Source organism: Gorilla gorilla, chromosome 1 (assembly GCF_029281585.2).
Source record: "Gorilla gorilla gorilla isolate KB3781 chromosome 1, NHGRI_mGorGor1-v2.1_pri, whole genome shotgun sequence".
Taxonomy (NCBI): Eukaryota; Metazoa; Chordata; class Mammalia; order Primates; family Hominidae; genus Gorilla; species Gorilla gorilla.
Window position 1 is genome coordinate 197,363,203 of NC_073224.2, and position 25,025 is coordinate 197,388,227.

General features: G+C 37.7%; 1 protein-coding gene and 1 non-coding gene across 9 annotated transcripts in view; both read right to left on the reverse strand.

The window, feature by feature from the left end:
* CCDC30 (coiled-coil domain containing 30) overlaps window positions 1–25,025 on the reverse strand; it is a 193,284-nt gene that overhangs the window by 76,198 nt on the left and 92,061 nt on the right. For 6 of the 8 annotated variants that reach the window (XM_019016687.3, XM_055393012.2, XM_055393031.2 and 3 more), the window contains 2 exons: window positions 14,051–14,230; window positions 3,302–3,511 (listed from right to left, as the gene is read on the reverse strand). In XM_019016687.3, the coding sequence (XP_018872232.1) occupies window positions 3,302–3,511; window positions 14,051–14,230 (390 nt within the window). Of the gene's footprint in view, window positions 1–3,301; window positions 3,512–14,050; window positions 14,231–24,210; window positions 24,461–25,025 lie in introns of all 8 variants that reach the window. The other 2 variants (XM_055393051.2, XM_055393017.2) reach the window with 1 other exon arrangement.
* On the reverse strand, window positions 11,383–11,489 carry LOC115932122 (U6 spliceosomal RNA). Its single transcript, XR_004068453.2, has one exon. It is a non-coding gene; the product is annotated as a U6 spliceosomal RNA (small nuclear RNA).

The following is a 25,025-nucleotide window of genomic DNA, read 5'->3' on the forward strand; positions in this document are numbered from 1 at the left end:
CAATAAATATTTATTGAATGAATAGATTTCAGCAGGGTAGCTATTATCCCTCTAATATATTTCTGACCCAACAAGGAATCTTTTACAATGGCTTGGCATCACATTCCCACAAATATTCAGTGAATGCCAGTGGGTGTCACCCGTTTTCTAAGAGAGGGGCTTTCTGCATCAATCCCAAACCCCTGTACCTAGGTCTCTGCATAGCCCACACAGCATGAGAGAGAAGAAGATGCAGAATGATTCAAGGGGAATGGTAGTAGGCGGCCAGCCATCTGAGGCCAGCTCAAGTTCCTTGGAGCTGTTCTATTTAGTTCTGTCTAGGGAGAATTCTTACTTAAGGAATTCAGTAATAATTCCACAGACAAAAGCATCACCTCATTGGCTTCTCTGTCAAGGATACATCCAAACTTTTGAACCTGCCACACAATTTAAGAAAGGGAACATTTCCAATACTTGAAGCCCATTGTGTGACCCTCTTTGATTATCCCTCATCCCTCCCCACCAGAGAAAACCAATATCCTGAATTTTGTGTTAATCGCATCCTTGCTGTTTCTTTTTAATATATGAGAGGTTTTTTTTTTTTGAGATGTGCTGTTGCTATATTGCCCAGGTGATCCTCCTGCCTTAGCCTCCAGAGTAGCTGGTACTACATGCATGTGCTAATATGCCCAGCTAACTTCTTTATTTTTGTAGAGATAGGGTCTCACTATGTTGCTCAGGCTGGTCTTGAACTTTGGGTTCAAGTGATGCTCCCATCTCATCCTCCCAAAGTGCTGGGATTACAGGTATGAGCCACCATGCTAATAGTCCCTTCCTTCCTTCCTCCCTTCCTCCCTTCCTTCCTTCCTTCCTTTCTTCCTTGCTTCTCTCTCTCTTTCTCTCTCTCTCTCTTTTTGAGACAGAGTTTCGCTCTTGTCACCCAGGCTGGAGTGCAATGGTGTGATCTCAGCTCACTGCAACCTCCACCTCCCGGGTTCAAACAATTCTCCTGCCTCAGCCTCCTGAGTAGCTGGGATTAAAGGCATGTGCCACCACACCTGGCTAATTTCTGTATTATTAGTAGAGATGGGGTTTCACCATGTTGTTCAGGCTGGTCTCGAACTCCTGACCTCAGGTGATCCACCCACCTTGGCCTCCCAAAGTGCTGGGATTACAGGTGTGAGCCACTGTGCCTGGCCATTCACCTCACCTGGCCACTTGCCTTGCCTCGCCTCTCCTTTCCTTTCTTAAAAATAAGTTAATTCAGCCAGGGTGGCTCACGCCTGTAATCCCAGCACTTTGGGAGGCTGAGGTGGGTGGATCACGAGGTCAAGAGATCAAGACCATCCCGGCCAACATGGTGAAACCCCGTCTCTACTAAAAAGTACAAAAATTAGCTGGGCGTGGTGGTGTGCACCTGTAGTCCCAGTTACTCAGGAGGCTGAGGCAGGAGAATCGCTTGAATCTGGGAGACAGAGGCTGCAGTGAGCCGAGATCGCGCCACTGCACTCCAGTCTGGTGACAGAGCGAGACTCTGTCTCAAAAACAAAAACAAAAAAAGTTAATTCTAGGGAAATGGCTGTTCCATAGACAGAGTAGGGCTACCCCATAGGCAGAGTAGCCTGGATGCTCTTTCTTTGCAACTGATACAAAGTGGGGGAAAGAACTCAGATTACCAGTAATACTACCATATAAATATACAATTTATTTTTTTGATCTTTTGCCAGGGGACATTTGGGTTGTTTCTAGTTTTCTGTTATTCGGAACAATGATATTATGAACATGACTATATTCCTGTTTCCTGATACATACATACATGTAACAGTTTTTCTTATGCCTAGTAGAAGTGTTAAGTTGTATGATGTACACATCTTTAAAACATTTATACTAGTTAACTCTTCCAAGTGAAGTTAATATATATGAGTTCTTGTTGCACCAAATCCTCACTAATATTTAGTATTGTCTAAGTTTTAAAATCTTGCCAATCTTTACCAATTTTACCAATTACTTTTTAATGGAATTATAACATCCATATGGTAAAGTAACATACAATATATACATATGGTGAATAACATACATGTCTTAAGTGTACTCAATGAAATCTGACTTGTATAACTACTTCCCCGACCAAGATATAGAATACTTGCAGCACCACAGAGGATTCCCTAGTGCCCCCTTCAGTTAATACCTGTCACAGGAATAACCACTATCTTATTTCCATAGCTTAGTTTTATCTATTCTTGAACTTCATACTATACATAGAATTGTATAGTAAGAACTCTTTTGTTCTGGTTTCTTTAACTCAACAGTAGATTTTTTTAGTTTAATTCAGATTGCTGTCATCTACTTTTTGATGTTTGCTTCATATTATATGGTTTGATGAAATTTTTTTTGTCGAATTTAACTCTCAAACTTGCACATCAAAATGTACAACTGTTACATACTACTGCCACCTAGTGTTGGGCAATCTAAAATGAAGGGAAAATATTTCAAAATGGTTCATTTCACAACACAAATCCCCCTACAAAATTACAAAATATGTTTGATGTGATGAATATGATAATTACCCTGATCTGATCACTATACATTATATCTATTGAAACATCACTATGGGCCAGGCTCGGTGGCTCATGCCTGTAATCCCAGCACTTTGGGAGGCCGAGGCGGGTGGATCACGAGGTCAGAAGATCGAGACCACCCTGGCTAACATGGTGAAACCCCATCTCTACTAAAAATACAAAAAATTAGCCGGGTGTGGTGGTGGGTGCCTGTAGTCCCAGCTACTCGGGAGGCTGAGGCAGGAGAATGGCGTGAACCCAGGAGGTGGAGCTTGTAGTGAGCCGAGATCGCACCACTGCCCTCCAGCCTGGGTGACAGAGCGAGACTCCGTCTCAAAAATAAATAAATAAATAAATAAAAATAAACATCACTATGTACCCCATGAACAAGTACAATTGTTTGTCAATGAAAAAAACAAAATTAAAACAACATTTACATTAACAGCCAATCCAAATGAGAGAATACACCTTCTCAAATGTGAAAATATAAAACAAAGGCCACATGGGATCAGTCAGTTCTTTAAGTTCATGTTATAGCTTTAATAAAACGGACCTTTTTAAGCCCATGAAGTTTTTACAAATACACAAGAATTCCTAAAATTGTAGGAACAGGTGAAATCAAAACAGAAGAAAACATGGGAGAGAAAAAAAATCTTAGAATTCTATCAAGTCTGCATCATATTTATTTCTTAAAATCCTCAGGGAAATACGATTTCAGTAGTGGTATTCAGTGTATGCTGTTTATTAAGCATGAGGATAATTACCTTTTCCTCTGCATCAGCAACTTTAGATTTCTCCTGAGCCAGCTTTTCCTGTAGGTTGTTCTGTGATTTAATGCTCTGAGTGTGTTTAAGTACTTCCAACTCCAGTTCCTTGATTTTCTGCTGACAGTGCTTGCACTCTGCCGTGAGTGAAGAGCACATCTTTGTGCTGTCTAATAACTTCTGTTGGGCATGCTTTAGTTCAATCTTTATCTAGAGGTAGAGAATAAGTAAGAGTAATACAAATAAGTGTGGAATGAATGTGAACTAGAATAAGCAGCTTTCAAAGGAGTATAGTCCCCTAAAAGCCAACAAATACCAATGTCACATGGCTGAGTACCTCTTTAGAGCTGCCATGTAAGAGTTTCCAAAGTGTAGACAGATGGCAGTTAGATAAAGGAATTTTCCTGAGTTTCCATATATGCATGGTCTAAACATTTTCCATCCTTTCTTCAATCTAGTCCAAACTGGCTTTCATCCCCACTACTCCAGTGAAACTTTCTGCCAAGGGTACTAACTGACCTCTTCGTTGCCAAAATAAATCCAATGGACAAGTGACTTCTCAGTAGCATTCTGTGATACCAAACTTTGCTGGTTTTCACTTAGCTCTCTGCTGTTCTTTCTTGGTCTTCTTTGTAGACTCTTCTAATGCTACCCAACATGTGAGTATTATTGGACTCTTCTAGGCCTAGAGAGTAGATGATTTGCTATCCATTTCTATAATTTGAAATGCCATTTTATGCCAATACTTGCCAAAATGAAACTCCTTGATTCTGCCCGTATCTCCAAAGTCTTTTTTTCTCTGTCTTCCCAATTTCAGTAAATAATGCCACCATCCAGACTTTTGTGCAGGTCAGTAATCCCTGAGTCTTCCTTTTCCATTATGAACCAATTCCAATCATTTAGCACATGCTGTCCTTCTATCCCCACAATACAACTTGCATTAATCCATTTGTGTCATTTTTTTTGCCACCACTCTAGTCTGGGGCATCATCTCTAGCCTGGGCTATAGCAACTGCCTCTGCACTGGTCCTACCACTTCCATTTTTACTCTTTTCTAATCTATCCTCTAATGCTGTGGCCAAATTTTCTTTTAAAAACATAAATTGAACTACTTGACACCCCTGCTTAGAATCTTTCAGTGGTCCCTCACTCCAGATCCCACCAGCTTGCCTGGTTTTGTACACTCTGGCCCTTTTCTATCTCTTTAAAACCATCTTGTTATTTCTCCTTCTCCCACTGTAACTCCTGTCACACTGGTTTGTATTAAGAGTTTCCAATACACCAAATTTTTTCCACACTTCCCTCTGCCAGAAATGCTTTCCCTTTTCCCTTCTCATTGTATGGTTGCCTGCCTATTCTGCAGGTCTTAGCTTAAATGTCATTTTGCAGGGGGCAATTTTCAGAATCATTTAATCTGAAATGTCCTTACTCATCACTGTACCACATTTGTTTCCTTCATCAAACATACCATGATTTATAATTAAGTATGCATTTATATACCTGTTTATATCCCCTTCCCCACTTTAAATTCCAAGAAAGCAGAGACTATGTTTTTTTGTTTGTTTGCTTTTTTTTTTTTTTTGAGACAGGGTCTCTCTCTGTCGCCCAGGCTGGAGTGCAGTGGCACAATCTCTGCTCACTGCAAGCTCTGCCTCCCAGGTTCACGCCGTTCTCCTGCCTCAGCCTCCTGAGTAGCTGGGACTACAGGCACCTGCCACCATGCCCAGCTAATTTTTTTGTACTTTTAGTAGAGACAGGGTTTCACCAAGTTAGCCAGAATGGTCTCGATCTCCTAACCTTGTGATCTGCCCGCCTCGGCCTCCCAAAGTGCTGGGATTACAGGTGTGAGCCACCGCACCCAGCCAACACTATGTTTTTAATTCACGTCTTAATACCAAGGCCTATCAAAGAACCAGAGAGTAGGTGATTAATCAATTATTTACTGAGCAAGGAAATGAATGATATTCTAAAAAGTATCAGAACATAGTGAATGTATACACTGGGCAGGGAAGGCTCATAGACAAAAGTGGTGAGAGAGAATTTACTTTGTTTTAACGGTAAATAGAATTCCCTGGTCTCAAAGCTTTTCAACTGAATTAATAGGGATGATAGCTATAATGTCCTTCATCTGTGCTTTCTCTATATTAACCAATCAGATTATATAAAATGAATCTAAAACTCAATTGTGTTCAACCACTTTGAGCATCAGTTTCTTCATCTGTAATATGGGGATAATAACTACTTACCTCATAGGATAGTTGTGAGGCTGCATTAAATGAGACAAAGCAATTAAAGCCTCAAGAATAGAGCCAGACACATAGGAAAGACCTAACAACAGTTAAGTGTTGATATTCAATAATTGCTTTTAGAATATCTACTGCATTTGAAATACAGAGCTGAGGCATATGCTAATATTACTACTTTACATTTGTTAGGCTTTCACATCTATGAAGTGGCTGGGATTGGTATTTTAGCCCATTTTAGAGATAAAAAACTGAATCTCAAATAGTTGCCAGATGATAGAATCAAGGTCTGAATATAGATTTTCCGATTCTAATCCAGTACTCTATACTATATTTACTCTAAACTGTGAAATATGTGTATTTATTATTTCTCTAAAAAGAATACATTAGAGTGGATCAACAAGCTAAAATTTCATTCTTTAGACAGTCTAATAAAATGAATAAACTTCTAGTGAGACTGATCAAAGAAAAAGCAACAAGGCAAGGGTAACTAATATTATAAAAGTGAAACGACCATCATTATATATCTTTTCTTCTTTTTTTCAAAAGCTACCTTTGTTAAAATATATACATTTTAAAAAGAAGACAAGATGAATAAATTTCTGTAAAACTTTAAAAAATTTAAATGAAATGGAAACTTTAGAAAAATAAAATATAACAAAGTTGATGCAAAAAAAAGAACTTGACTTCTCATAACTATTAAAGAAATGGAACTAGAAATTGAAAACCTACCCAAAAGAAAGCAAAATCAGAAGGCTTTAGGGATGAGTTTTTTGCAATAATTTAAGAAGAAATCATTGTAACTTAATACAAACTCTTCTAGAAGACAGAAAAAGAGGGTATATTACCCATTTTTATTTTAAGAGGGTAGGATAACCTTGATATCAAAATCTGACAAGGGCATTGCAAGGAAGTAAATGACAGACTAGTCTCACTTTTGAGCAAAGTTGCAAACATCCCAAAGACATATTAGCAAGCCAAATCCAGCATTGTAGGAAAAGAATGATAATTTATGATGAAGTTAGGTTTATCCCAGGAATGCAAAATTGGATTAACATTAGAAAATCAGTCAAAGTAATTCAGCATATTAACAGATTAAAATTTTTAAAAAACCTTCTCAAAATATTCAGAAAAAAATTTATGAAATTCAACATGTATTTGTCATAAAACATTGAACAAACTAATGCTAGAAAGCAATTTCCTTAATGTAATAAATATTTTTATTTATTTTTCTTTCTTTCTAAAGTACATTTGGATAAAATATCTATTTTTAAAAAGCTGTAAAAACATACTAAATGGTGAAATTTGAGAGCTTTTCCTTTGAGACTGGGAATTAGAAAAGGATGCCTACTGTCACCAGTTCTATTCAGCACTGTGGTAGCCAGTAAACAGAACAAGAAAAAAGAATGAAAGGTTTAACATATGGAAACGAAGAAAGCAAATTGTCTTTAGATGATATGATTACTTGCATAGAAAATCCAAAATAACATATACATACATTGTAAGAATAAAAAAGTATGGGAAAGTTTTTATTAGAAAATGATTATATATTTTCTATATATTGGGAAATAATTAGAAAATGAACATTTTTAAAGTTACCATTTATAATAGTATGGAAAATATCAGCACCTGTGAATATGTCTAACAAAAGATATATAAGAAAATTTAAATATTGAGAGAAATTAAAAACCTAAATACACACACTCTCTTCTTAAATTAGAGGATTCAATATTGCAAAGATTTAAATTCTGCCCAAATTGACCTATAGATTCAATGTAATTCCAACTGAAATCCCAAAAGGTTGTGTGTCAGTATACATGTGTTCTATGTGAGTTCATGTGAGTATTTGTGTGTAGCTTAACAAACTGATTATAAAACTTATATAGGAACCCCAAAGGCCAGGAATAGCCCAGATATCCCAGAAAAGAAGAACAAGGTGAAAAGATTTGTTCTATCAAATGTTAATATTTATATAAAGCTAAAATAATCATGATAGCATAGTACTGGCACAAGGGCAGACAAATAGAACAATGGAACAGAATAGGGATCTCAGAAATATGCCACAATAGGCTGGGCACGGTGGCTCACGCCTGTAATCCCACACTTTGGGAGGCTGAGGTGGGCAGATCACCTGAGGTCAGGAGTTCGAGGCCAGCCAGGCCAATATGGTGAAACCGTGTATCTACTAAAAGTACAAAAAAATTAGCCAGGCATGGTGGTGTGTGCCTGTAATCCCAGCTATTCGGGAGGCTGAGGCAGAAGAACTGCTTGAACCCAGGAGGCAGATGTTGCAGTGGGCCAAGATCATGCCACTGTACTCCAGCCTGTGTGACAGAGTGAGACTCCATCTCAAAAATAAATAAGCAAATACATAAATACATAAATAAATGTTAATGTAGAATAGCTTTATGACTTTGAAGTAGTAAGATATTTATTAAATCAGACCCCAAAAATCACTAGTTATAATGAAAAATAATGAATATTAAAATTAAAAACTTTGGGTCATCAAAAGATATATAAGGAGAATGAAAATGCAAGCCACAGAGTCGATGTTTATAATACATACCTGCTAAAGGATTCATGTATTTAAAAAACTTCTATAAATTAATGAAAAAATTAAAATGACAGAAACCCCAAATAAATATGAACAATATCTTGAACAAGCACTTCACAAAACAGAAATTCAAATGCCAATTAAATGTATAAAAAGCTGCTCAACCTTGTTTGCAAACAGGCAAATGCACACTAAAACCACAAGGAACTACCGCTATACACGTATACTAGGTTTGCAAAAATTTTAACGTCTGACAGTTCCAAGAGTTGGTGAGGATGTAGAGCAATGGGAACCTTCAGACACTGTTGGTGGAAGACTTTAGAAGGAGTTGAAGTAATACATATTCTATGATAAAATAATTCCACTCCCAATCTCTTCCTAGAGGAATGTGTACTTACGGACATCAGGATACATGTGCATGAATGTTCATTGCAGCACTCTTTAAAAAGTAGAAACATTACTCAGTTCTATTCATATATCTTGCTACTCAGGAAAGAATCTGATATTCATTGACTGAACATATCTGAAATAATGTGCTGTTAAACCCTCTGTTCAAAGGCAAAGTTCTTTCAATAAAAGCTGCTCAAGTGTGTAGAGTGCTTAGCTTATGAAACTTCATTTCCTCATTTTTCATTAATTTTTGAAGACCAGAAATGCCATTTCCAAAAATGTTAGTGGACACATAAAAATGGTCAAACGCTTTGTTAAACACAATGAAATGAGTGTATGTAGAAGTAAAGAAATTAAACCCTAAGAGCAAAATGCCTTGATATCATTGGTGGATCAATGTAGGTCAACAGGAAAAAATGTAATAAGCTTATCTCATTGATATTACCAAAAAGAAATTCTCAATCAAGTTTTAATAAACTTCCTATTTTTCTAGTAAAAAACCATTTCCCACCTTGCCATTCTAAACCAGCTCACCTTCTGGCTCTTTTTTTTTTTCATTTTCTCATTTTATTTTGGAGGGTTAGTATAACTTTTGAAATTTCAATGATAAGAACAAATCTATTAGCTGTTGACTTCTTCTAAAAAGGCACTCCAGCCTTTTAGAAAGCCTAGAAGTTTCATTTTTCAAGAACAATCTTACTATGAAAAAAGTAAGACACAGACAATGAATAGATAAGAAACAAATCAAAGAAAAAGAAGAAATCAAGTGTTCTGGAGTATTTGGTAAATTGAATTTGTTCAAAATTAAGAAACCTAAATGTCTCATTGTAAACAGAAAGGGTACATACAAGTCCTTTCATAATATATTGTCTATTTACTCCACAGGCCAAGAAAGGTAAAGGCCTCTTGGGCCTGTGATCAAAGAGTCAACACTTAGGGTTTTGGCGATGCTGGTAATGATGAAATAAGACAACACGGGGGCAAACACTGTTATGGCCAATGACCTATGCATCCAAGGCAGCTTCTTCAGCTTCAAGTTGGGACAGTCGAGCACCAAGAAGAGGATCTACATCAGCGTCTTGGTACTGGTGGTGACAAAGCAGCAATCTGCCTGAGGCTCTGCAAGCCTACAACATTCTTTTTAACATCCCCAAGCTGGAAACACGTAAAATGTCCATAAGCCACAGAAAAAATAAATAAAGTATGGCATTTTCTTACAATAGAATACTATATTGCAAAGAAAATGAATAAATAATGGCTATACACTATAACAGGAATGAATCTTGCAGACAAAGTTATCATAAGGCAGACACAAGGTATAAATGCTGATTATATTTTTGAAATATGAAAAATAGGAAAGATAACTATATTGTATGAGATTCATAAATAGTTGATAAAATTATAAAGTAAAGCAAGAGAGTTATTACCAAAATTAGCGGTTACTACTGGGGTGGTAAGGTGATGGGATTATGATGGGGACAAGGTGTGCAGGGGCCACTAGCGTGCTGGCATTGTTCTATTTCTTCTCCTGGGTAGTGTTTAGATGTCTATTTACTTTATGACAACTAGGTAAACTGTATGTTTTATGCATTTTCTAAGTGTTATATTTTATAACAAAATGATTTAAAAGCAATAAGTTAGTATTTTGGTTTCTTTTTCTTTTTTTTAAAGAAAAAGTGATATTTTAATTTTTATTTAATTTTTTTTTTGAGACAGGGCCTCACTCTATTACCCAGGCTGGAGTGCAGTGGTGTGATCATAGCTCACTGCAGCTTCAAATCCCTGGGCTCAAGCAATCCTCCTGCCTTGGCCTCCCAAAGCCCTAGGATTGTAGGCATGAGCCACTGCACCAAGCCACTATTTTTATTTATTTTTAAATTTTTAAATAATTAATTTATTTTAGTTTTAAATTATACTTTAAGTTCTGGGATACATATGCAGAACACGCAGGTTTGTTACATAGGTATACATGTGCCACAGTAGTTTGCTGCACCCATCAACCTGTCATCTACATTGGGTATTTCTCCTAATGCTATCCCTCCCCTTGTCCCCCACCCACTGACAGGCCCTGGTGTGTAATGTTCCCCTCCCTGTGTCCATGTGTTCTCATTGTTCAGTTCCCACTTATGAGTGAGAACACGCAGTGTTTGGTTTTCTGTTCCTGTTTTAGTTTGCTGAGAATGATGGTTTCCAGCTTCATCCATGTCCCTGCAAAGGACATGAACTCATTCTTTTTTATGGCTGCATATTATTCCACGGTGTATATGTGCCACATTTTCTTTATCCAGTCTATCATTGATGGGTGTTTGGGTTGGTTCCAAGTCTTTGCTATTGTGAATAGTGCTGCAATAAACATACGTGTGCATGTGTCTTTATAGTAGAATGATTTATAATCCTTTGGCTGTATAGCCAGTAATGGGATTGCTGGGTCAAATTGTATTTCTGGTTCTAGATCCTCGAGGAATAGCCACACTGTCTTCCACAGTGGTTGAACTAGTTTACACTCCCACCAACAGTGTAAAAGCGTTCCTATTTTGCCACATCCTCGCCAGCATCTGTTGTTTCCTGACTTTTTAATGATTGCCATTCTAACTGGCATGAGATGGTATCTCATTGTGGTTTTGATTTGCATTTCTCTAATGACCAGTGATGATGAGCTTTTTTTCATGTTTGCTGGCTGCATAAATGTCTTCTTTTGAGAAGTGTCTGTTCATATCTTTCACCCACTTTTTGATGGGGTTGTTTTTTTCTTCTAAATGTGTTTAAGCTCCTTGTAGATTCTGGATATTAGCCCTTTGCCAGATGGACAGATTGCAAAAATTTTCTCCCATTCTGTAGGTTCCCTGTTCATTCTGATGATAGTTTCTTTTGCTGTGCGGAAACTCTTTAGTTTAAAAAATACGGAACGCTTCACAAATTTGCGTGTCATCCTTGCACAGGGGCCATGCTAATCTTCTCTGTATCGTTCCAGTTTTAGTATATGTGCTGCTAAAGTGAGCACGTATTTTTGTTTCTTAGTCTCATAAGCATGCCTAACATTAGCTAGATACTCAAGTTTGATAATTTGAATGGATTTTTTTTTTTTTTTTTTGAGACAGATTCTCACTCTGTCACCCAGACTGGATTGCAGTGGCCCGACCATGGCTCACTGCAACCTCTGCCTCCTGGATTCAAGCAATTCTCGTGCCTCAGCCTCCCGAGTAGTTGGGACTACAGGCGTGTGCTACCATGCCCGGCTAACTCTTTTTTTTTTTTTTTTGGACTTTTAGTAGAGATGGGGTTTTGCCATGTTAGCCAGGCTGGTCTCAAACTTGTGAGCACTTTAAGTGATCTGCTCACCTCAGCCCCACAAAGTGCTACGATTATAGGCGTCAGCCACTGCACCTGGCCTTGAGTGGATTTTTAAAAGTGAGTCCTAAGTTTGTAAAGCTGAGGTTCCAAAATGACCCAAATTGAGGAGGGGTGTAATATGGCAAGATGTCTATAAAGGAAAGAGAGAAACAAACTTGAGTTTAAGTTCTGACTCTATAATTTGTTAGCTTTGCAATCTTGAACAGTTTCCTCATCCATAAAGGGCTGACCCTTTAGGGTTGTGAGGCTGTTCGTAAGAGATAAAGTAGACAGGCAGGGCCCGGTGGCTCACACTTGTAATCCCAGCACTTTGGGAAGCTAAGCCGGAAGGATCACCTGAGGTCAGGTGTTCGAGATCAGCCTGGCCAACATGGTGAAACCCTGCCTCTACTAAAAATACAAAAACTAGCTGGGTGTGGTGACATGCGCCTATAATCCCAGCAACTCAGGAAGCTGAGGCAGGAGAATCTCTTGAACCTGGGAGGTGGAGGTTGCAGTGAGCAGAGATCATGCCACTGCACTTCAGCATGGGCGACAGAGCGAGACTCCATCTCAGAAACAAACAAACAAACAGAGATAAAGTGGACAAACTCTCAATAAAGGATACTCGTCATATATAACTTTCATAGGTGCCTGGCCAAAGGAGCTAATCAAGAGGCTGATGTCTTATTTCTAAATGGCCAATAATTTATCTCACCATGGAGATTAAAATAGATAAAAAAATTCTCTCTTTTTTTTAAATTTACTGCACGCTCTTTACAAACAGTGAGAAATAAAAATCTTCTCTTGTTACCAAGCTATCATTTATCCATCCCTGAAAGACTGTTCATTAATCCAATAAATATTTATACGGTACCAATCATATGTAAGGCATTATAATCTGTGTAGTTCTGGCCATTTTTCCTTAAGAAATATGTAGTATTGTTAGAATATGTCCCGAGTTGGAGAGTTAAAATGATCTAAGAAATGTCCTTGAAGGGAAAGTGAAAGACTGTCTCATGAGAACATGTGATAAAGATTTAGAATTTAATTTAAAACTACAAAGGCTTGAAGGAATATGATCAGTCTTCAAAAACTCATGAAGGGTGAGGACAGGGAAGAGGTTTATTCAAATAATCCCGGAATACGAGAACTCCCTTAGAAGGCCTTCCTTGAAGTTTGGGATAAACGGATATTTGTTTTCCTCTATATCTCCCCTACTAGACTGTGAGCTCTTGAAAAGTAGGGACCTTTCTTATCCATGTTTATGTCACTTTTCAAATAAGATCATTTTATCCTGCTACACCAGGTGTGGGCAAACTTTTCTCACAAAGGGCCAGGTAGTAAATATTTTAGACTTTGTGGGTCATATGGTTTCATCACAACTATCAAATCTGTTGCTGTAGCACAAAAGCAGTCATAATATATAAACAGACAGATATGGCTGCCAATAAAACTTTATTTATAAAAACAGAAGGCAGACAGAATTTGACCTACATGCCAAAGTTTGCTGACCCCTGCACCATGGGAATAAGGATTGTGTCTATTGTGCCTACCATTAAACTCTCAGTGTGTCTACAAGATTGCATATGAATATTGAATGTTGAATTTTAGAACCTTCAATAGAGGCTTATAGAAACTAAGTCCTTAATATATATTTACAGAATTGAACCATAATTAAGAGGAAGTACTATTTTACACGGAGGTTAATTTTAAACATTTATGTGGTCCATAAAATTTAGTTGAATCTGTGTATGGCAGTTCTGCATAGATTATTTTTAAACAAGCTTTTGGGGGATGTTGCCTTAACTATTTCATGCTGTTGTATTAGGAAGAACAACTTTGCTCTCCCACGAATTGTACCTTGGTGCAGTTGAGATCTGATTGAACCAATAATAATGGATACATCTAATAGGGATAAATAAGTCTAGTGATACACAGGGCAGGACAACCAGGGTTTAGGGCTCAGGTCACTGAAGTTTAGTAAATACTAAAAATTTTAGATAGTGTTTTCAGAAGATTATGTAATTTAATGCCTTTTTCTATTTACAGGTTGATAATACACACATTCTTACTTAGCAGGGAAAAGTTAAAGAAGGAAGTTACCAGATAGCTCACATTGTCCACATATTTGTGGATCCTATCATGAATTATCAAGTAGAGGAACTTAGTTTCGTTTATTCCCAGGGCCAACTGAAACCCTTCCATAAAGCATGTGCCCACAAGAGTTACCTTAATGTTTTCTTCCTGAAGTAAGCTATTATGTTGCTTTAAGTCCAAGTTCTGCCCTCGTTCATATCGAAGCTCATTTTCAGCTGAGTTGCATAGAATCTGGAGCCGGTGCAAATTCTGGTAAAGTTGTTGTACTTCCCCTTGCTGGTTGTATTTTAGTTTTTCTCCAGATGATGGATGCTAAAGCAAACATTTTAAAAGAGAAACACAGACAATTGGAAAGAATATTGGTAAAACATGGGTTCAAGTTGTCAGAACCGGAATTGTCAGAATGTGATTATTCACATGTAAATGTTTTTGGAGTTAGCTTATCTACAACAAACTACTCTTTTACATTTATGGATAGTTGATACATGTTCATATAATACATGTTATATTAGAGTGAAAATAACAATAAAATTATATTAACAAAAGCAGTTAGGCACAGACAACTTACCTTATTTTTCATATCAATGATAGCAGCACAGACAATTTTAGGGTAAAACACATTTAAAATGGGAAGTTCAAAGAGTCCATATGTTAAGAAGTAGAGTGTGAATGTGTGTGTGTGTGTGTGTGTGTGTGTGTGTGTGTCTGTGTGGTGTCTGTTGGCAAAAAGAAAGAGGAAATTTAGTAAGAGACCTTAAGTTTCTAGCCTTCCTCATCACTTTCTTTTATTTCCCGATGATTCTTCTCCCATAAACACACTCCCATAAAACACATTCTTTCAAGGATGAATAGTATTACATTGTGTATGCACACACACACATCACTTCTGCAGATATCTCTTTGACATACTGGTTTCAAATCCCTTGGATATATACCTGGAAGTGGAATTGCTGGATCATATGGGTAGCTCTATTTTTAATTTTTTGAGGAACCTCCATACTGTTTTCCATATTGGTTGTACTAATTTACATTCCCACCCACAGTGTCAAAGTGTTCTATTTTCTCCACATCCTTGCCAACACTAACCTTTTGTCTTTTTGATAAAAGCCATTCTAATAGGTGTGAGGTGATATTTCATTGTGGTTTTAAAATTTGCATTTCCCTAATAATTCATGACGCTGAACATTTTTTCACATACCTGTTGGCCTTTTGCATGTCTTCTTTTGAGAATATTTGCATCCTTTGCCTATTTTTAAATTGGATTATTTGTTTTCTTGCTATTGAGTTGTTTGAGTTTCTTATATATTTTGGGTATTAACCCCTTATCAGACGTATGATCCATAAATATTTTTGCCCATTCTGTAGGTTGTCTTTTTACTCTGTTGATTGTTTCCCTTGCGGTGCAGAAGCTTTTTAACTTGACGCAACCCCATTTGTCTATTTTTGCTTTTAGAGTCACATCCAAAAAATCTTTGCCAAGAAAAATGTGAAACATTTTCCGTAAGTGTCAATCAATGGATGAATGGAAAAGAAAATATAGTATACACACACAACACAAACACACATACAATGCAAAACTGTTCAGCCTTTAAAAAGACAGAAATCCTGTCATTTGTCACAACATGAATGAACTTGGAGGGCATTATGCTAGGTGAAATAAGCCAGGCGCAGAAAGACAAATACTGCATGATCTCACTTATACGTGGACTCTGAAAAAGTTGAACTCATAAAGTTGAACTCACAGAAGCAGCAAGTAGAATGGTGGTTGAGAGGCTGGGGAGGGGAGGCATGGAATGGGAAGATGCTGGTCAAAGGGTGCAAAGTTTCAGATAGACAGGATAAATTCTGGATATGTATTATACAGCATAGTGACTATACTTAATGTGTTGTATACTTGAAAATTGTTAAAAGAGTAGAGCTTAAATGTTCTCACCACAAAAAAGTATGTGAGATGATACATATGTAACTTAGCTTGATTTAATCATTTCACAATGTACACATAAATCAAAACATCAGGTTGTACACCACAAATATACAACATTTGTCAATAATCCTGAATAGGCTGGGCGTGGTGGCTCACGCCTGTAATCCCAGCACTTTGGGAGGCCAAGGTGGGTGGATCACCTGAGGTCAGGAGTTCAAGACCAGCCTGGCCAACATGGTGAAACCCTTAGCTGGGTGTGATGGTGCGCACCTGTAGTCCCAGCTACTTGGGAGACTGAGGCATGAGAATTGCTTGAACCCAGGAAGTGGAGGTTGCAGTGAGCCAAGATCACACCATTGCACTTCAGCCTGAGTGACAGAGAGAGACTCTGTCTCAAAAAAAAAAAAAAAATCCTGAATAAAGCTGTAAAAAAAGCACATGTATCAAACACCAGCAATACACTTTCCTATCAGGCTTCTTCAGTGAAATAAGAGAATAGTCATTTGGATTTTCTACAAAGGTAGGCACAAGTAGTATGCTGAATAGATAAAGAATTCAATCTTATACACTTCAGTAGATAAGATATTCTTAGAGTTTCCTTAGTCCTGGTCCAGCATGCTCCTGTCTACAACTTTCTAAAAAGCCCATGTCATTATTTTAGTTTTATCTTGCTTATGTCCCTAAAGTAACACAGAAGCCCTCAAGTCCAGTTAACTCTTCAATTCCTATTTTGGTTTAGCTAGAAAGGCAATCTAAACACAATCTGATTTTCTTAGAGCTGCAAGATCCCTAGGAAAAAAAAATCTTCAATGGGTTATAATGTAATTATGAAGAAGCCTCCCTTCTTTTTTTTTTTTTTTTCTGAGATGGAGTCTCGCTTTGTCGCCCAGGCTGGAGTGCAGTGGTGCGATCTCGGCTCACTGCAACCTCCGCCTCCTGGGTTCAAGCAATTCTCCTGCCTCAGCCTCTTGAGTAGCTGGGATTACAGGTGCGTGCCACCATGCCCAGCTAATGTTTGTATTTTTAGTAGAGATGGGGTTTCACCACGTTGGTCGGGCTGGTCTCCAACTTCTGAAGGTGATCCACCTGCCTCGGCCTCCCAAAGTGCCGGGATTACAGGCGTGAGCCAGCGCGCCCAGCCACTTTTTAAAAAAATTTCTTCTAAAAAAAACCAGGATACATATGCAGAATGTGCAGGTTTGTTACATAGATATACGTGTGCCATGGTGGCTCGCTGCACGTATTGACCCATCCTCTAAGTTCCCTCCCCTCACCCACTACCCCCAGCAGGCCCTGGTGTATGTTGTTCCCCTGTCTGTGTCGATGTATTCTCAATGTTCAACTCCCACTTATGAGTGAGAGAACATGTAGTGTTTGGTTTTCCGTTCCTGTGTTAGTTTGCTGAGGATGATGGCTTTCAGCTTCATCCATGTCCCTGCAAAGGACATGATATCATTCCTTTTTATGGCTGCAAAGTATTCCATGGTGTATATGTACCACATTTCCTTTATCCAATCTATCATTGATGGGCATTTGAGTTGGTTCCATGTCTTTGCTATTGTAAATAGTGCTGCAATAAACATATGTGTGCATGTGTCTTTACAGTAGAATGATTTATTTTCTTTGGGTATATACCCAGTAATGGGATTGCTGGGTCAAACTGTATTTCTGGTTCTAGATCCTTGAGGAATCGCCATGCTGTCTTCCACAATGGTTAAACTAATTTACATTCCCACCAACAATGTAAAAGCATTCTTATTTCTCCACAGCCTCGTCAGCATCTATTGTTTCCTGACTTTTTAATAATCGCCATTCTGACTGGCATGAGATGGTATCTCATTGTGGTTTTGATTTGCATTTCTCTGATGATCAGTGATGTTGAGCTTTTCTTCATATGTTTGTTGGCCACATAAATGTCTTCTTTTGAGAAGTGTCTGTTCATATCCTTCACCCACTTTTTGATGGGGTTGTTTTTTTCTTGTAAATATGTTTAAGTTCCTTGTAGATTCTAGATATTAGACCTTTGTCAGATAGGTAGATGGCAAAATTTTTCCCCCATTTTGTAGGTGGCCTGTTCACTCTAATGATAGTTTCTTTTGCTGTGCAGAAGCTCTTTAGTTTAATTAGATCTCATTTTGTCAATTTTGGCTTTTGTTGCAATTGCTTTTGGCGTTTTTGTCATGAAGTCTTTGCCCATGGCTATGTCCTGAATAGTATTGCCTAGGTTTTCTTCTAGGGTTATTGTGGTTTTGAGTTTTACATTTAAGTCTTTAATCCATCTTGAGTTAATTTTTGTTTAAGGTGTCGGGAAGGGGTCCAGTTTCATTTTTCTGCATATGGCTAGCCAGTTTTCCCAGCACCATTTACTGAATAGGAGAGCCTTTCCCCATTGCTTGTTTTTGTCAGGTTTGTCGAAGATAAGATGGTTGTAGATGTGTGGTGTTATTTCTGAGGTCTCTGTTCTGCTCCATTGGTCTATATGTCTGTTTTGGTACCAGTACCATGCTGTTTTGGTTAACGTAGCCTTGTAGTATAGTTTGAAGTCAGGTAGTGTGATGCCTTCAGCTTTGTTCTTTTTGCTTAGGATTGTCTTGGCTATACGGGGTCTTCTTTGATTCCATATGAAATTTAAAATAGTTTTTTCTAATTCTGTGAAGAATGTCATGGTAGTTTGATGGGAATAGCATTGCATCTATAAATTACTTTGGTCAGTATGGCCATTTTCCTGATATTGATTCTTCCTATCCATTAGGATGTTAGGATGGAACATTTTTCCATTTGTTTGTGTCCTCTCCTATTTCCTTGAGCAGTGGTTTGTAGTTCTCCTTGAAGAGGTCGTTCACATCCCTTGTTAGCTGTATTCCTAGGTATTCTCTTTGTAGCAATTGTGAGTGGGATTTCATTCATGATTTGACTCTCTGCTTGCCTATTGTTGGTGTAAAGGAATACTTGTGGTTTTTGCACATTGATTTTGTATCCTGAGACTTTGCTGAAGTTGCTTATCAGTTCAAGAAGTTTTTGGGCTGAGATGATGGGTTTTTCTAAATATAAAATCATGTCATCTACAGAGACAACTTGACTTCCTCTCTTCCTATTTGAATACCCTTTATTTCTTTCTTTTGCCTGACTGCCCTGGTCAGAACTTCCAATACTATATTGAATAGGTATGGTGAGAGAGGGCATCCTTGTCTTGCACTGGTTTTCAAAGGGAATGCTTCCAGCTTTTGCCCATTCAATATGATATTGGCTATGAGTTTGTCATAAATAGTTCTTTATTATTTTGAGATATGTTCCATCAATACCTAGGTTATTTAGAGTTTTTAACATGAAGGGATGTTGAATTTTATCAAAGGCCTTTTCTGCATCTATTGAGATAACCATGTGTTTTTGTCTTTGGTTCTGTTTATGTGATGGATTATGTTTATTCATTTGTGTATGTTGAACCAGCCTTGCATCCCAGCGATGAAGCCAGCTTAATTGTGGTGGATAAGTTTTTTGATGTGCTGCTGGATTTGGTTTGCCAGTATTTTATTCAGGATTTTTGCATCGATGTTCATCAGGGATATTGGCCTGAAGTTTTCTTTTTTTGTTGTGTCTCTTCATGGTTTTGGTATCAGAATGATGCTGGCTTAATAAAATGAGTTAGGGAGGAGTCCCTCCTTTTCAATTGTTTGGAATAGTTTCAGAAGGAATGCTACCAGCTCCTTTTTGTATTTCTGGTAGAATTCAGCTGTGAATCCGTCTGGTCCTGGGCTCTTTTTGGTTGGTAGGCTATTAATTACTGCCTCAATTTCAGAGCTTGTTACTGGTCTATTCAGGGATTCAACTTCTTCCTGGTTTAGTCTTGGTAGGGTGTATGCAACCAGGAATTTATCCATTTCTTCTAGATTTTCTAGTTTATTTGCATAGAGGTGTTTGTAATATTCTCTGATGGTAGTTTGTATTTCTGTAGGGTCAATGGTGATATCCTCTTGTCATTTTTATTGTGTCTATTTGATGCTTATCTCTCTTCTTCTTTATTAGTCTAGCTAGTGGTCTATTTTGTTAATTTTTTCAAAAAACCAGCTCCTGGGCCAGGTGCAGTGGCTCACACCTGTAATAACAGCACTTGGGAGGCCGAGGTGGGAGGATCATGAGGTCAGGAGTTCGAGACCAGCCTGGCCAGCACGATGAAACTCTGTCTCTACTAAAAATACAAAAAATTAGCCAGGCATGGTGATGCGTGCCTGTAATCCCAGCTACTTGGGAGGCTGAGGCAGGAGAATCACTTGAACCCAGGAGGCAGAGGTTGCAGTGAGCTAAGATCACGCCACTGCACTCCAGCCTGGGTGATGGAGCAAGACTCTGACTCAACAACAACAACAACAACAACAACAATAAAAATAGCTCCAGGATTCATTGATTTTTTAGAGAGTTTTTCATGTCTCCATCTCCTTCAACTCTTCTTTGATCTTAGTTATTTCTTATCTTCTGCTAGCTTTTGGATTAGTTTGCTCTGCCTCTCTAGCTCTTTTAATTGTGATGTTAGGGTGTCTATTTGAGATCTTTCTAGCCTTCTTATGTGGGCGTTTAGTGGTATAAATTTCCCTCTTACCACTGCTTTAGCTGTGTCCCAGAGATTCTGGTAACTTGTCTCTTCGTTCTCATTGGTTTCAAATAACTTCTTGATTTCTGCTTTAATTCCATTATTTACCAAGGAGTCATTCAGGAGCAGGTTGTTCAATTTCCATGAAATTGCATTGTTTTGTGTGAGTTTCTTAATCCTGAGTTCTAATTTGAGTGCACTGTGGTCTCAGAGACCATTTGTTATGATTTCAGTTCTTCTGCATTTGCTGAGGAGTGTTTTACTTCCAATTATGTGGTCGATTTTAGAATAAGTGCCATGTGGCACTGAGAAGAATGTATATTCTGTTGATTTGGGGTAGAGAGTTCTGTAGACGTCTGCTAGGTCCATTAGATCCAGAGCAGAGTTCAAGTCCTGAATACCCTTGTTAATTTTCTGTCTCGTTGATCTGTCTAATACTGACAGTGGGGTGTTAAAGTCTCCCACTACTATTGTGTGGGAGTCTAAGTCTCTTTGTAGGTCTCTAAGAACTTGTTTTATGATTCTGGGTGCTCCTGTATTGGTTGCATATATATTTAGAATAGTTAGCTCTTCTTGTTGAATTGTTCCCTTTACCATTTTGTAATGCCCTTCTTTGTCTTTTTTGATCTTCGTTGGTTTAAAGTCTGTTTTGTCAGAGACTAGGATTGCAACCCCTGCTTTTTTTTGCTTTCCATTTGCTTTGTATATTTTCCTCCCTCCCTTTATTTTGAGCCTGTGCGTGTCTTTGCACATAAGATGGGTCTCCTGAACATAGCACACCAATGGGTCTTGACTCCTTATCCAATTTGCCAGTCTGTGTCTTTTAATCGGGGCATTTAGCTCATTTACATTTAAGGTTAGTATTGTTATGTATGAATCTTATCCTGTTATCATGATGCTATTTGGTTATTTTGCACACTAGTCGATACAGTTTCTTCGTAGTGTCATTGGTCTTTATATTTTGGTGTGTTTTTGCAGTGGCTGGTACCGGTTTTTCCTTTCCATATTTAGTGTTTCTTTCAGGAGCTCTTGCAGCGCAGGCCTGGTGGTAATGAAATCCCTCAGCATTTGCTTGTCTGGAAAGGATTTTATTTCTCCTTCACTTATGAAGCTTAGTTTTGCTGGATATGAAATTCTGGGTTGAAAATTCTTTTCTTAAAGAATGTGGAATATTGGCCTCTAATCTCTTCTGGCTTGTAGAGTTTCTGCTGAGAGGTCCACTGTTAAACTGATAGGTTTCCCTTTGTAGGTGACCTGGCCTTTCTGGCTGCTCTTAACAGTTTTTCCTTCATTTCATCCTTGGAGAATCTGATGATTATGTGTCTTGGAGTTGATCTTCTCATGGAATATCTTAATGGTGTTCTCTGTATTTCCTGAATTTGCATGTTGGCTTGTCTTGCTAGGTTTGGGAAGTTCTCCTGAATAATATCCTGAAGTGTGTTTTCCAGCTTATTTCCAGTCTCTCCGTCTCCTTCTGGTACTCCAGTCAATCATAGCAGAACCCTCACTTTGGAATTAGACACGCCTGTGTTTCAATCCTGAATCTACTGCTTATCAATGGGTGATCCTGGAAAGATTACTTCATCTTCTATACTTCAATTCCCTCATCTTAAGATATGGATAATAATGATTACTGCTGGATGGGGTGATGAGTTAGAAAGATAACACATGCAAGCACTTAGCACAATGTCTGGCACTTAATAAGCACTCAATAATGTTTCCCATTACTGTCGATGCTTCCTAATTTTCCCTTAACTGTCTTCATTTTCCATCTGCAAACAACATGGAATGCCTTGATCACCATTCTACCTTCTTGTTTAACCATTATACAACAGCTTTTAACAATTAATTCATAATCAACAGCCTATAGGTTAACATACCAAAACAGTGATACTGTATACAAGAGATGCACCCCAGTTTTACCAAGAGGACAAAGGCCCAAAAGTTTTAGTTTCTTTTGAAGGATGGAAAAACCAGAACAGTAGTTCTTCTCATCTACATTTTCCAGTTCAGTCACTCTGCCAGAGTAGAAATGCAAATTATTTTTCAAGAAAGTCAACTGTTGAAGCAGCTAGCTACTAGATAAGCAGCCAACAAGAGTCTCTATTTTTTTTCCCACCATATAATCCTGGTAGAAAGTTACTGCAGAGCATATACACTCAATCAGGTTACTAGGAACCACATAAAAGAGCAAGGTAAGTACACAGGGGTCTTTTGTTTTTTTCTCAGTCAACAGATCTATTAAGCCAATTACCCTTTCTTAGTCTTCATTTATTCATCTGTAAATTAAAGACATAAGACCAGATGATGCCTAACATCTTTTCCGTCTTAAGGAATTACAAATTCCTTAAGAATTAAAATAAAACAAATTGGAACTAGCCTTAACTATCCTAATTTTATCAGCTTTTAATATTTTAAAATTTTAAATATTTTATTATTTACATATTTTATTTAATATATTTAATATAAATAAAATATTTTATTTAATATATTTAATATAAATAAAATATTTTATTTAATATATTTAATATAAATAAAATATTTTATTTAATTATTTAAATATTTTATTGTTTAAAATTTTTAACATTTTATTTTAATAAAATAAACATTAAGTACAAATGAACTTCATAAAACACTGGTCCCAATGGCAAGTTCATTCCTATTGTGGCAATAGAGTGAAGACTACTGGCCAAGAAAATATTTGATAATCTTTGTGATCACAGTGTTCAGCTTCTGCTCAAGCCTCCCACACTGGCCAATGTCCACTGACCAATGTCCATCTGGAGCTGTAAAAGTAATCTCTTCTTAAATATTTGATGTCATGTTCCCCTTTGGTCTTCTGAACAAATTTAGTGACTCCTTTTCCTTTCACAGGTGTATCTAAATCTCCTTACAGGTAAATATTTTCCCCGTTTACTGTGACTTGTCTAGTTTTCAAACTCTGTATCTGAATCCTTTCAAATATATTTTTTAACTTCCTTTATTGCTACTCTTTTTCTAAACGTATACTTGAATCACTTTTCAAATGTATATTATTGGCCTTCTATTTACTTATGAGTACACAAAGGCCTCCCTTCTGTGGATCTCAAAATAATTTCTGGAAAGGTGTATGTAGGGAAATTTTAATTTGTGTAAGAGAGAACCTGTAAAATGAGGTATAAGAACCAAAATGTGGCTATAGTCACTACTTATTTCTCCTACAGGCAGATCCCTAGTAAAATAGCAAAAGCCATAATTAAAATAATAAAATGTCTGTCGTCTTTTCCTCACTAAAATGAAATACTCTGTCTAGTAAGCTACATACCAGAAATGGAAAATGTGGTGCATCCTATCATCCCCAAATCCCATCTGGCTAGGGCAGATGTCAACAGTCAATTGGTAATTTTCCTGCTGAGCTTAGATGCAGTTTACGAACATTTTATAATAAAGTGCATCAACTGATGGACTTAGTTCAGATTTTACTTGCTATTTTGTTACTATTCAGGCCATGGTTATAATATTGCTCATAAATGTATATGATAACTCAAAGAGTGTACCTGGATTGTTTGTAATACAAAGGATAAATGCTTAAGGGGATGGATGCCCCATTCTCCATATGTGGTTTTTATGCATTGTATACCTGTATTAAAACATCTCATGTACTCCATAAATACACACATCTACTATGTACCTACAAAAATAAAAAAATATATATATATGAATGATGGTATTTAAAATGATGCTTATATCCACAGCCAATCAGAGGAAATGAACCCAGTCAGGGCATGTGTTTATAGCACCTACCTGGGCACCACTGTCATCTGAACTATCCCCAGAGCTCTGAGGCTGAAGGAGGCTCTGATTTATATGGCTCAGCTCTTCTCTAAGCCTCACAATTTCCTCAGGCTTCATGGTTAACTGCTGTTCTTTTTCTTCATCTTTCATATCTCGATTCCGTTGTGAGCCCTCCTCCTTCTGCCCCTCTCTTGGAAAACTGCCCTCCTTTACTGACTCCTCTGGAATTTCCTTCTGCTTTCTTTCTCCTAATTTGGGACTTGGTGCAAATATAAAAATAAAATCTATCAAAATGCTTATTATAGCAGTAGAATCGGGGAAAAAAAGCTACAAGTCAAGACAGTGTTGCAAACAAGATTTTCAACCTGAATTCTATAGCACAGCAGTCATCTTATTCTTAAAAATAAACTTTAAAAACATAAGTCGGCTGGGCGTGGTCGTTCACGCCTGTAATCCCAGCACTTTGGAAGGCCGAGATGGGCAGATCACCTGATGTCAGGAGCTGGAGACCAGCCTGGCCAACGTGGTGAAACCCCGTCTCTACTAAAAGTACAAAAATTAGCCAGGTGTGGTGGTGTATGCCTGTAGTCCCAGCTACTCAGGAGGCTGAGACATGAGAATCACTTAAGCCCAGGAGGTGGAGGTTGCAGGGAGTCAAGATTGTGCCACTGCACTCCAGCCTGGGCGACAGAGTGAGACTGTGTCTCAAAAAATAAAAAATAAAAGAAAACCCACAGATGAGTCACATTTTTTACTTACATTCAGGGAGATGACCCATCACAGGTTTTCATTTACAGCCAAACTGCCAGTTTAAATGAGTTTTA